The sequence below is a fragment of the Esox lucius genome, chromosome 7, assembly GCF_011004845.1.
Source record: "Esox lucius isolate fEsoLuc1 chromosome 7, fEsoLuc1.pri, whole genome shotgun sequence".
NCBI classification, from domain to species: Eukaryota; Metazoa; Chordata; class Actinopteri; order Esociformes; family Esocidae; genus Esox; species Esox lucius.
This window is the reverse complement of record NC_047575.1, coordinates 29,466,435-29,477,846: the sequence shown is the minus strand read 5'-3', so window position 1 is coordinate 29,477,846 and position 11,412 is coordinate 29,466,435. Positions and strand designations below refer to the sequence as shown.

General features: G+C 44.9%; 1 protein-coding gene across 1 annotated transcript in view; it reads right to left on the bottom strand.

Annotated features, from left to right (window-relative positions):
* Window positions 1-444: 444 nt before the first annotated feature.
* Window positions 445-11,412, bottom strand: part of tecta (tectorin alpha) — a 43,271-nt gene continuing 32,303 nt past the window's right edge. Inside the window, exons 21-34 of the mRNA XM_034293223.1 lie at window positions 10,582-11,266; window positions 9,510-9,709; window positions 7,982-8,362; window positions 7,631-7,792; window positions 7,124-7,248; window positions 6,463-6,743; window positions 5,717-5,827; window positions 5,311-5,513; window positions 4,821-4,984; window positions 3,753-4,001; window positions 3,453-3,615; window positions 2,686-2,773; window positions 2,375-2,494; window positions 445-2,122 (exon numbers count right to left, since the gene is read on the bottom strand). Coding sequence (XP_034149114.1) covers window positions 2,019-2,122; window positions 2,375-2,494; window positions 2,686-2,773; window positions 3,453-3,615; window positions 3,753-4,001; window positions 4,821-4,984; window positions 5,311-5,513; window positions 5,717-5,827; window positions 6,463-6,743; window positions 7,124-7,248; window positions 7,631-7,792; window positions 7,982-8,362; window positions 9,510-9,709; window positions 10,582-11,266 — 3,036 coding nt within the window. The 3' untranslated portion in view covers window positions 445-2,018. The remainder of the gene's footprint in view (window positions 2,123-2,374; window positions 2,495-2,685; window positions 2,774-3,452; window positions 3,616-3,752; window positions 4,002-4,820; window positions 4,985-5,310; window positions 5,514-5,716; window positions 5,828-6,462; window positions 6,744-7,123; window positions 7,249-7,630; window positions 7,793-7,981; window positions 8,363-9,509; window positions 9,710-10,581; window positions 11,267-11,412) is intronic.

Genomic DNA, 11,412 nt, shown 5'->3' with positions numbered 1-11,412 from the left:
TTGGACATAAAAATATCTTATCTGAGTATGTAAAATAACTGTTTAAAAATTATTATTGCTTGGTGTTTTTCCTTGGTGTTTTTGTGAAATTCACAAAAAGTCCTTCCAAAAGTTTTACTATTACAAATCAATCAATAGCTATTTTTCAAGGAATGTGCCCTCCAATTTAAATAGATAACATTGTTCATTTCTGGGGTCATGACAAAAAAGATTAAAAACCTCTGTAGAATCACCAGAAATTACAATTCCTAACTACCATTATCTTACTACAACTACTATAACTTAAAGCATAGATCATTTCAAGTTGAGGTTATGCTTTCATAAAAGCAAAAAAGCATGAATGCATGTAGATGATAGACATAATAGAGACACACTTTACAACAATGAGAACTGTTCAGTTTATTCTGGAAATTGTTTTTCTAAAATGGGATAATTGTCTCTATTGTCTTTCACCTTTGAGCATCTTAAATGGAAATTCAAAATGGAAATGCCAGTGGAAAATATAATAACATCACATACAACATCGGTACTGAAAATGTTATGACATATTTCAGTTATTGCTATTTATTTATTTTTTACTGAAAATGTTATTGCTACCTATTTGGGGTAGGCTGAGCATCTTTCTGTGACATGATATAGCAACATTATCCATTCACGTGCTGAGAACCGTTAGTCCCATTAGAGGAATTTTTTAAAAATAATTCAAGAACATTAAACAGCATGGGAAGCCTGTGAGTCAAATAGGACCATTTTAATGAAACGGCAGCCATTCAGAATGATTTGGTAAATTATTTCCAAACAATATAATTATTTTTGTGTTTCTCGCCATATCTCATTGACTGGTAAGAATCTCAGGACCGCTCCTGCCTCACCAGCCACCGAGTCCATTGATCAAAAGGAGACATCTCTGCCATGAAACTCTTTAGTTGTTCCTCTTAGTTTAAGTTTCACCTTTGCTTAGTTTTGGGTTTTGTTCTATTGCAAAAATAAACATCTTTGTGTCCCTGCTCTGCCTGATGTAGTTACAGTAAATCTGACAAAAGATAATACATTATTGTTTACATTGTCTGCGCGGTTCGCTTGGTGGCAGGACGTAACATTACAAAGTAGTTTTGATTTTGTTCAAAATGATTTTGCCCTATTTTCTTCCAACAGGAAATCAGAATGGAGACTATTTTAGCACCCTAGTTGACTTCCAAGCCTCACAGACTGCCTCCACTAACCCTAGACATTAAAGTATTAATGAAACAGGTTTGATATGCCAATCATAAAATTAAATAAACAATCTTGGGATATTTTTGGTTCTTATCCACTGGACTAAGTAGAAGAGATGACCCAGGTTTCTTTAGTTATTGACATCGGTCTACAGAAATGAACCAACACTGGTTTTCACAAAAACTGTATGGTGTGCATAAAATAAACAAAAATATTATTTTTTAAAATAAATGTCACTTTCACAATATACATTATATTTGAATACAACGTTTCTGAGAATATAATTTGTAAAATATCTGACTCGTTTTTTTTGGTTTCTGATAGAGGATGGCACATGTGCCATCACGTAGGCACTTAATATAGCAATGACATTGACTAACCTTTTTGTCAAGACACATCTACCAGAGCATAAATCTGTATGTTACTGACAGTCATACAGCTTCATAGCAGGGCAGTTGAAAGGGGAACAGTAGTTTCATAGCTGGGTTGTTGAAAGGGGAACAGTAGTTTCATAGCTGGGTTGTTGAAAGGGGAACAGTAGTTTCATAGCAGGGCTGTTAAAAGGGGAACAGTAGTTTCATAGCTGGACCAGGGCCCCAGTCTTGTGAGCGGTTGTTCTGATGATTTAGTGCATCCGGCGAAAAGGGTCTCTGGGCTTTGTGATTGGTTGCTGTGACAATCTCTGTGGCAGTGAGCAGGACGTTTATCTGCCTGCTCTCCTATTGTTTGCTGTTAATTTGTGTTATACTGTTTTCCTTTTCTCTTTTCACCGGTTTCATCTCTCTCTCACTGTCCGCCCAGGGTTAGGAGAAGAGGAAAGTGTCTGTGTGAGCCACAAACACAAACACCATGATGTTAAGGGCCAGAGAAAGAAGAGCAGGTCGTAGGTCAATGCTGGAGCTAACAGCTGATGGAGGGAATAAAAAGAAATAACATTTATTATGAAGGGCAGTTTAAAGGTTCATAAAGGTTCAGAAGAGATGGAAGAGGGCCCAACGGTTCTGAGAACTGCAGATTTCTTGCTCTTTCTGTTCAGGACTTAAGGAAAACCATGGACTTTTGGGAAAATTGACAGACTTTGTCAGTTTTTTGGTACCTTGAGTAACTTATTAAAAGCTGTGTGTAACACATAGCTGTGAGAGGATGATTGTGTGTTTACCTCGACAGGTCTTGCCATCTCTCTGCAGCATCCCAGTCACACAGCTACACACAGCTCCCATCCCTTTACTGGTACAGATCTGATCACAGCCTCCATTCCCCACCTCACACCAGTCAGACTCTGGCAAACACACACATACACATAGGGATTTACACATCATACACACACAATGCATGCTGATATTGCACATGGACAAAAGACAATGCACACACCGATTGTGCACGTACATACACTACACTAAGAAGGTATGTGTGTATCACAGACACTGAGCTGTACACTGATGCACAAAAGTATGTGACAGTGATCTGTACCTCTCCTTCTGATGGGTCCAACAGTCAAGATCTGCTCCTTGTGATTATTGCTGTAGTCTGAGTACATCCTCCTGTTGTGGGGACAGTTCTACACAGACGGATGCACGCACGCACGCACGCACACACACACACACACACACACATACACACACACACACACACACACACACAAGGGGGCATAACATAACTATTGTAAGCATGCTTTGGTCAATTGGTTGTGTTGCAGTTCAAGATGATACCTGACAATTTCAGCTGCCACTGTGCTGATTTTAGCTGCCCCCCCGCCCCCCACCCTGTGTTGTCCCTGTCCTTGTCCATCTGGTCATGCTTCTGACCTGGACTAGGTTTAAATAGACTCTGGACTCAGCCCACATGCATTTATTAATTATTACAATTTGTACCTTTAATTTGTTCACCCGGCACAGCCAGAAGAGGACTGGTCACCCCTCTGAGCCTGGGTCCTCACTAGGTTTCTTCCTAAATTTGGGCATTCTTAGTAAGTTTTTCCTAGCCACTGAAATTCAAAACTACTGTTGCTTGCTCCTTGGGGTTTAAGGCCGGGTCTTTTGTAAAAGCACTTTGTGACATCTGCTGATGTAAAAAAGGGCGTCATAAATACATTTGACTGATTTGATCAATGCTTCGCAACGTCCGATTTATCATTCTCCAATCACGAACACCCCAAGGTATCCCTGTACACGGTTTACAGTGGTTGCTGGTCAGTGTTCAGCACTGCGTCCAGCGGGCTGCGTTCAGGGTTCACCCACCACTTTGCAGGCGCTGGTCTCGTGGTCACACAGCGACACGTCGCAGTGGAGGTGGACCTCGTCGTAGTCCCCGATGAACTTGAAGACGGTGACGTGGAAGCGGCAGGTGAGGGACACTCCGTTCTCCGCCATGCCGATGGTGTTGTCCTTCACGTTGGGACAACTATGTACACAGAGATGAAACGCGTAGCGCGGTCATTTCCCCCAGTCCTACCTGCCGACCTGTGTACCATTTATCATACAGGGTGTGACAGGGTGTTATTTTATCTGCAGACGTTCTGAACGTGACGCCGAGCCCACCCTTTCTCGATGATAATGTAGCGGAGCCTGTCGCTGCTATAGCGGGACGGCGTGGCCCAGCACATGTTAACGATGAGGATGAGCTGGTTCTCGTCCGCCCCCTCCACAAACACCCCGACAAAAAGGACGTCCCGCGTGCTGAGCACCACCTCGCCCTCGCGGTACGGCTGGCGGTATGACGAGTTCTTATACAGGGCCATCTTAGTGACGAAGTTGCCCTCCTGTGTGGGGAGAGTGAGGTTGATCACACTGGGGGGGGGGGGGGGGTGAAGGATGGAAGTGGAGAAGGGAGAAGAGGGTGAGAGAGGCTTGTCAGTGAAGACATTTGTAGTAATGATGGAAAACAGTGGTGGAGCGATGCTGTTCTGCGTGCCCATGAACAGGCACACTTTGGGAGTTAACTTCTAGTTTTATTATGTTTTACCAAACTCAATTCCACAGACAAGAATCACAGAAAGGAATTAAAACAAATCTTTGGTCGGAATGTCTTTGTTAAACATCAACATGTACTTGGATGTTAACTGCCCATTAGCCCCAATTTTCATGAGCAAAAAAGTGGCCAAACCTTTACAGGTAGGCTGTTACACATACATACCAATGGGTTTTGAAGCTAGTAGTTTGCATGATATGAAATGTATTTCCAGACTGCTTGACAAATGACCATCTTTTCAGAAGACCATCCTCTCTATTGTTTTTGTTATAATACTAGTAATACAATAACAAAGTAGTAATACACGTAGTCTCTGGTTGGCAGTATTTCATACATTCATTTAAATACTTTCATATTTGTCCAATACAAAAATAATGACACACTGACAGAAGATAAACAACTTGGCCAATATATTATGTTGCTTCAGAAATAATTTGTTTGGCCCCAAAATGTACCTTTAATATGAGTTCATACCAATGTAGAAATGCAGATGGTTGATAATGTATGTTTGGCCCCTTTCCTGACAAAACTTAGCTAGTTAGAAACCCCTTGCTGACAAGTTTAAATAAAATCAGTGTTCCCATGAGCAAAGCATTTAACCTGTTTTCCAACAGTCTAGAACAGACAGGTCCTCTAACCTGAGCATGGGCTTGAGCACAGTCTCCAGGGAAATCTTCAGGTCCAGCTCATAGGCACAGGAAAACTCCACGTTAATTGTCTTGTCCCTGGTGATGATGTTGCCCGTGTTGTTTACACTCTCGATCCACACAGTGTTCTTGTACATGATGTGTGTGCTGTTGGACTGGTAGTAATGAAAATAACAGATATTTTGAAAATAGAAATGCCGGAGAATAGAAATACAAACAACTGTCATTACGGTCTAGTGGCTATACAAATTACTGCAGTGCTTCCCACAAACAAGTAACTCCTGGGGATGAGTCACAAGTCATGGGTTAGGTACCTGTAGCACATTAACCAAAGATCCAGGACAAGATATTTCTTGATTCCATGACGATTACAGTTATAACTAAAGCTGGAATCCTCAATACATGGTTAGATGATCACAGCATAATGAGTAAGGTTAGGAGTGAACAGTTATACAGTGATGCTGAATCTGTGGTTACGGACCTGTACGATCGAGCCACAGTGGCCCTTAGTGTTGTTGATGTGAAAGGAGATGAAGTCCTCTCCCTCGATACCAGGGCAGTGCTGGTCGTTGATCCTCACATCCTCACGCTCAAAGCCCAGCTGGAAGAGCTTACACTTGGAGATGGACACTTCCATTTGGGCGTGCTTGCACGTCACCTCCGCCTGGATGATGTCATCCTCACCTAGTGGGAAAACCCAGGGGATGAGAACCCTAACACCACAGTGACCACATGGCATGACGTTGTCGGACTTAGTCAGTTTACCCTGTGCCTAAAGGAATGCAATGATGCAAAATAACATCTAAACATAATACACAGAGATAAGAGTCTCGCTCTAATGGTAACTATCCCCCTGTCAATCTACACCCCCCCCCCCCCCCACTCACCCCCAGTGTTGTTGGGCAGCTCAGGACAGCCACACAGGTCCCCCCCGTTCTCCTGCTCACACGTGTTGTTGGTGCATATCTCTCCTGCGCAGGGGTCGTAGATCCATTCTGCTAAAGACACACCCAGGAACAATGTCAGCTGTCACACCAACAACACTTCTTCACCACCACAGTCATTGGCTTTATCAAGACATATTATCAGCATTTTTAAATGTACATGAGCAAAATTTCAATGTACACGCTAGCGGCCTACACGTCCACATTGTCATAATGCACGATCGGGATTATAGATGAATAGATCAGGGGCAATTTTCTTTGGTCCATTTGAGATCCGGGGCTATAGCCTCGGACACCCAGGCCTAATGACACCACTGACCCAACCTGCCTTAAGATGTCCAACGTTTCTATCAGTAGTAATCTCTGGCAAACCACCAGCCCTCCAGAATATCTATTACACATGATGCTGCAGGAAATCCACCAAGACTATCATGGACCTCAGCCACCCAGGTCACGGGCTGTTTGTGTTGATGTTATCCAGCAGAGATGAGAGATGTTTCAGGAGCATCATAACCAGGGCAGAGATTCAGAGAAAATGCTACTATCCCCCAGGCCATTTAAATGCCAATCTGCCCTGTTTTTTGCCCACCCAGCATCAATCATACATCACACAGATTCTATCACTCATACCAAGAATTACTAACACACACCCACACGCACGCACGCCGCCCCCCTCCCTGTGACCTTACAGCAGTTCTCCTGGGCGATCCATTTGGTGGTGAGCGTGCCCAGTGAGCGGCAGGCCTCGGCGTAGGCAGCCAGCGAGCCGCACACCTGGGCCTTGCGGTGATTGTAGCAGCCGTCCAGGTAGCAGGACTGGTAGAAGGGCCTGGGGTCCAACAGGCCGTGGCACGGCTGGAAGAAGCCCTTCATCTGGGTGAGCTTCTGGCAGCCCTCCTCCCCCTGGAGGCCCAGCACGGCTGTGTTCTCACAGGACTGGGCCAGCGCCACATACTGGGTCTCGTCACAGCTGGGCGGACGAAGAAAAGACTCGGTTGAGTTGGGTAGATCCGGCCATGCTTTGAACATACTAATCTGCATAACTACCATCACTACATTTTTCAGACAACCAAGGAGATTCTGGACACGTAGTAACCAGAAAATGCATTTAAATGTACTGAAAGAAACCAGATGAGCCTACGGCTGAGAACCATCAGAGTGTTGAACTGACAATCTTCGTAAGCCTGATACTTCCTGACAGTAGTGGCATGCTATGTATTACTAACTCTGTGCAAAAGGAAACCTGTGAGCTTTAACATCTCTAATTGAGCAAAAATATTTATTATTAATAGCACTTAATATAAACTATATCGATATCAGTCACATCCCCCTTCGCCTTGTTCCAGTCACCTGTTCTGCATGCCGTTGGTCTTCCAGCTCTGGGCCAGTTCCAGGGCGCTGATGGCCGGCTTCCCACGAGAGGTGATGTAGTCATCTGTGGGGTCTCCATTGAAGTTGCCACAAAGGCCACAGACCTAAATAACAATAGATGAATCCTAGTTCTGTTCTATAACTTTAAGATGCTTGGGAATAGTTCTAAAATTAAGCAATAAGACACAAGGTGTGTGGTAGTTAATTATATACACAGCTAAAACCAGTAAGCACAATGTATCGTGATGTGTCTGGTCACAGTGATTATTCCAGATATACTGGCAATATACTGCCAATCCTAAAAAATGCCTTATTGTTATTATAAACCAGTTACGAACACAGTTAGAGACAAAAATCCTACGAGCCTGTGGTATACAGGCTCATTTACTACAGCTTTCGGCCAATCAGCCTTCAGGTTTTGGACCACCTGGTTTATGAGGCGATACAAAACATTAAACAACCAAAGGGAGAATCACAATAACAAACCTTATTTTGCAGCCGCTGGCCCATAGTGATGCTGAGCGTATTGAAGCGGTTGTAGCGTACTTGGATGTCCTGCGGCGTGTCAATGACCAGAAACCCCTCCGACGTGGAGACGCGTGTCATCAGGCCCGTGACGAAGGGCACCGACACGGGCGTGCCATTCACCTAGTCAGGGCAGTCGTGAAAGTAATGAACACAACAGTCCAGTAGTTTTAAAACACATAAGCACACTATTGCTGTAATTATGTGACTGACCATTCAACCTCAAAGTCATACTAACACCATAACCTTTTTTGTAATAAACATGACAACGTGAAATATTGTTTTGTTCACAAATCAATCCATCCCACTGACCTTTACAGTGCTCCCAGAGATGAGTATATTCTCCTCATTGATGTAGAGGTACGCGTGGGAGATTGTGGTGAGGTTAGGTGTACTCCACTTGTCAAAGTTGGCGATAAGCTGGAAGGAGAGGTCGGGCAGCTTGTGGCAGTTGGTGGACAGCACAAAAGAGCAGGAGGCAGGCAGACGCAGGGATGCCCCATCAAATGTCCGGAAGACGCCGCCGCCAGACGCTACGCAGTGCTGCGAGCGCCGGGCGAAGCAGCCACGCACCCCGTGGCGCAGGGCGCACTCCTCCTCCGCCATGCAGCGACGCGGGTCACACTGGATGAGGTTGCGGCCGATGCACTGGCAACGTTTGGTGCAGTCGCTGTTCCAAAACAGCTGTTTGGGCTAGGAACGGGAGGGGAGACACTAATGAATCCCTTGGTGATGTTAATTAAGCAACCTCTGAATATTTGCATTGGTAAAATACATACATTCTGCTAAGTTTTAATGAAGCCCCAGTGAATTTTAGTTTTTGGGTATGTGGCGCTCATCTCTAGGCAGCTGCTGGTGTGTGCACCTGTCACTGTATTCACTCCCTTGCCCCTCTCCACTCTAGACTTACAACCTCTCCAACTGCTACCTAGCAACAAAAGTTGCATTGCAAGCGGAAACTAACTCAAAAAACACTAAATTCAGTAATCAGTCGTGCTTGCATCAATTTTTGGACTTTTGTTACTCGGGACGCATAGTTTCAATACATTAATTTGGACAATGCTAATGATGTTAATTCCAGGCTGGGACAGGGTTCAATAATAGCTTGTTGTGAGAAATGGCTCCATGGGCCTTGAAGAGCAACTTAACGTGTTATTTCACACAAATATGAATCTAGAACGAACTATCTTTAATTTGGGAAAGAGGAAAGTTAATTAAAGTCCATTAAAGCTTGGGAAAACCACGTTTCTATTCATCAAAGGCATGTGTATAATATCTATGGACATTACCAACCGGGGGTTGAATTTGTTCTTATAACGTTTCACCTCTGACATAAGTCACAGTTCCTTCAGTTGCGGTCAAAGATAGCTAGGAAATTACACGGAGTGACAGAAATTACACTGTAATAGAAGATGTGGCTACTTCAACTTGTGTCATTCCATCTGCGCTTTATCCACACAATATTTAATGACACTAGCCTACTATGCTATCCAAGAGCAATGGTGAGATCTTTGGGGAAAGTTTGAACAGGTGCTTTTGATGCGTTTCATCATAATAAAGCCTAAAACATCTGTTTTACCTTGAAAAAGGGTATTTTGCTGAGTTTCACTTTGGCTCAAATATAGTGTATACATTTAAAAAATAAGTACAGTTTCAGTGTTACACTGTGAGAAGATTCATTGGCCAGATATCACTCAATGTTTAGTTCATACCACAATGAATTAGCTTGAGCACTGTGAATATGTACTCTCACAAGCTATCATTTTCACGTGGCGCTAACTAGCTTGTGTTACCTATATGAATGTCTGCGGAGAGACTTGTAGCGTTTTGATCGACTCACCTCATAGTACTTTCCGTCGGTGTAGCAGCCACAGTTCTGAGGCAGGATGCAGCTCTTGCCATTGAGGACATAGCCCTGATCACATTGGCAGCCCTCCACACAGTCCTGGGTGCATTCCCTCTGGCCGCGGGCTGGTGCACACTGCGGCTGGCACACTGACATGCAACTGGAGTAGTGGCTGTTGGCCGGGCATGTCAGCACTGTGGATGTAGGCAGAATAACGTCCTTAAATGGATAACGACGTGTGGGTTTTATTGCATATTGTACACTTTAAGAACGCTGTGTTGTTTGAAAAACCCAAATGCTGGCTTGCAGGCAGTGGGATTTTACTGGGTTAATGTAATTAGGTTTGGTTGCTGAAGCTGGGTTATTGCCAGTCAGGTCTTAGTAGGGGCATTGCTTTCAGGTGGTTATTTTTTGATGGCCCCTGATTAATTCTGGTTAATCTGTCTGACGGTTTTGTAGCTATAATGCAGATTTGCAAAAAGTCCAACTGTTGGGCTGGAATCCAAGGAATTGTACATCACTTGGCAACCAGGCATAATGTGTTTTACAATCCTGGTGTTGCTTATCAACCAGAAGTTCCCTAACACTTCTGTGTAAAAGAATATAACAAAGACCCTGCAAGTAAAGCCTTAGGATATATGTAATAAATTGTCAGTTACTTTTGTCAAAGGCCACAGAATAAAACAAACAGACAAATTCAGCAACAATGTTTTTGTCAGTAACACATGGGTGTTCTGGTATCAAGAAATGCTGTTCTCTAAAAGGCAAGGCACCCTAAGAATTATACCAATCAGACCATCCCATGCAGTATTAAGACAACGCCCCAAAGGGGTTCATTGCGTTTCTCGATTCAAATGAAAACATGTTACACACACTATGACAGCGTACCTTTTACACTGAGTTAATATAACATTTTCCGTCACACATATTCGAAAGTATCAGGGTTAAAAAGAAAACATTTGGAACAATTTCATTTCCACTTTTTTTTTTTTGGTCCCACTCTCATGTGAGCAATAAACTGTAATTGAACCCTGTTGATCCATGTCCCTGTCACTACAGTGCTCACCGCAGGGCGTGTCCCGCCTCCAACCCAGCACACGCACCCCCTGGGTCTGGCATGTGCTGGTGTAGATTTGCAGCCAGTTGCAAATGGTCTCCGGGGCGCCTTGGTCTAGGCATGTGTCCTGCAGGCAGCTCTGGTAGAAGAACGCCGGCGCCACCTTGCTGTGACAGCGCGCAAACACGCCGCCCCGGTCCACAATCAGCCCGCACAGACGCACTGCCTCGGGCTCCACAAACACATACAATCCGTCAGCCAGGTAAAACCGGATTCCCGTGTAGCCTCCGCCTTCGACCTTGATGCCTCCCTCATCTTCGTTTCGGAACCCGCCGTCCACGTCGGAGTCTGTGACGTGGAGGGGGGTGTTGACGGCGCCGAGTCCTCTCTCGACCAGTCCACAGCGCGGGCACGAATCGCCGCAGCCCACCTGGCAGAAGGTGTCCCTGTCGGCCCAGGCCATGCCCCAGTCGCTGGTCGCGAGAGTGGGCGGAGAGGAGAGTGGCATGCCCTGGCACAGGCCGCAGGTGGAGTTGTAGAGGCGCCTGGGCAGCGTGAGCAGGAGCAGGGTATTCCAGTCGAAGGCCACCTTCAGGCCAAAGTCCGTCTCCACTACCAGCTGCATGCCCAAAGTGAAGATGTTCACCTTTCCTGGCCCCAGCTTTAGAGGCAGGTACAGACGCTCCTTATTCACCTGGGACAGATGATAGAAAAGAGAGTCATGGCAGTGTGTGTGTGTGTGTTTCTGGGATGGAGTGTGTGTACTGTGGTTCTTCTCAGATCTTAGGGCCAGTTTGTGAACCCTTTCCAAGTGTCGCTCAGGTCAGCCATTCCTCTGAG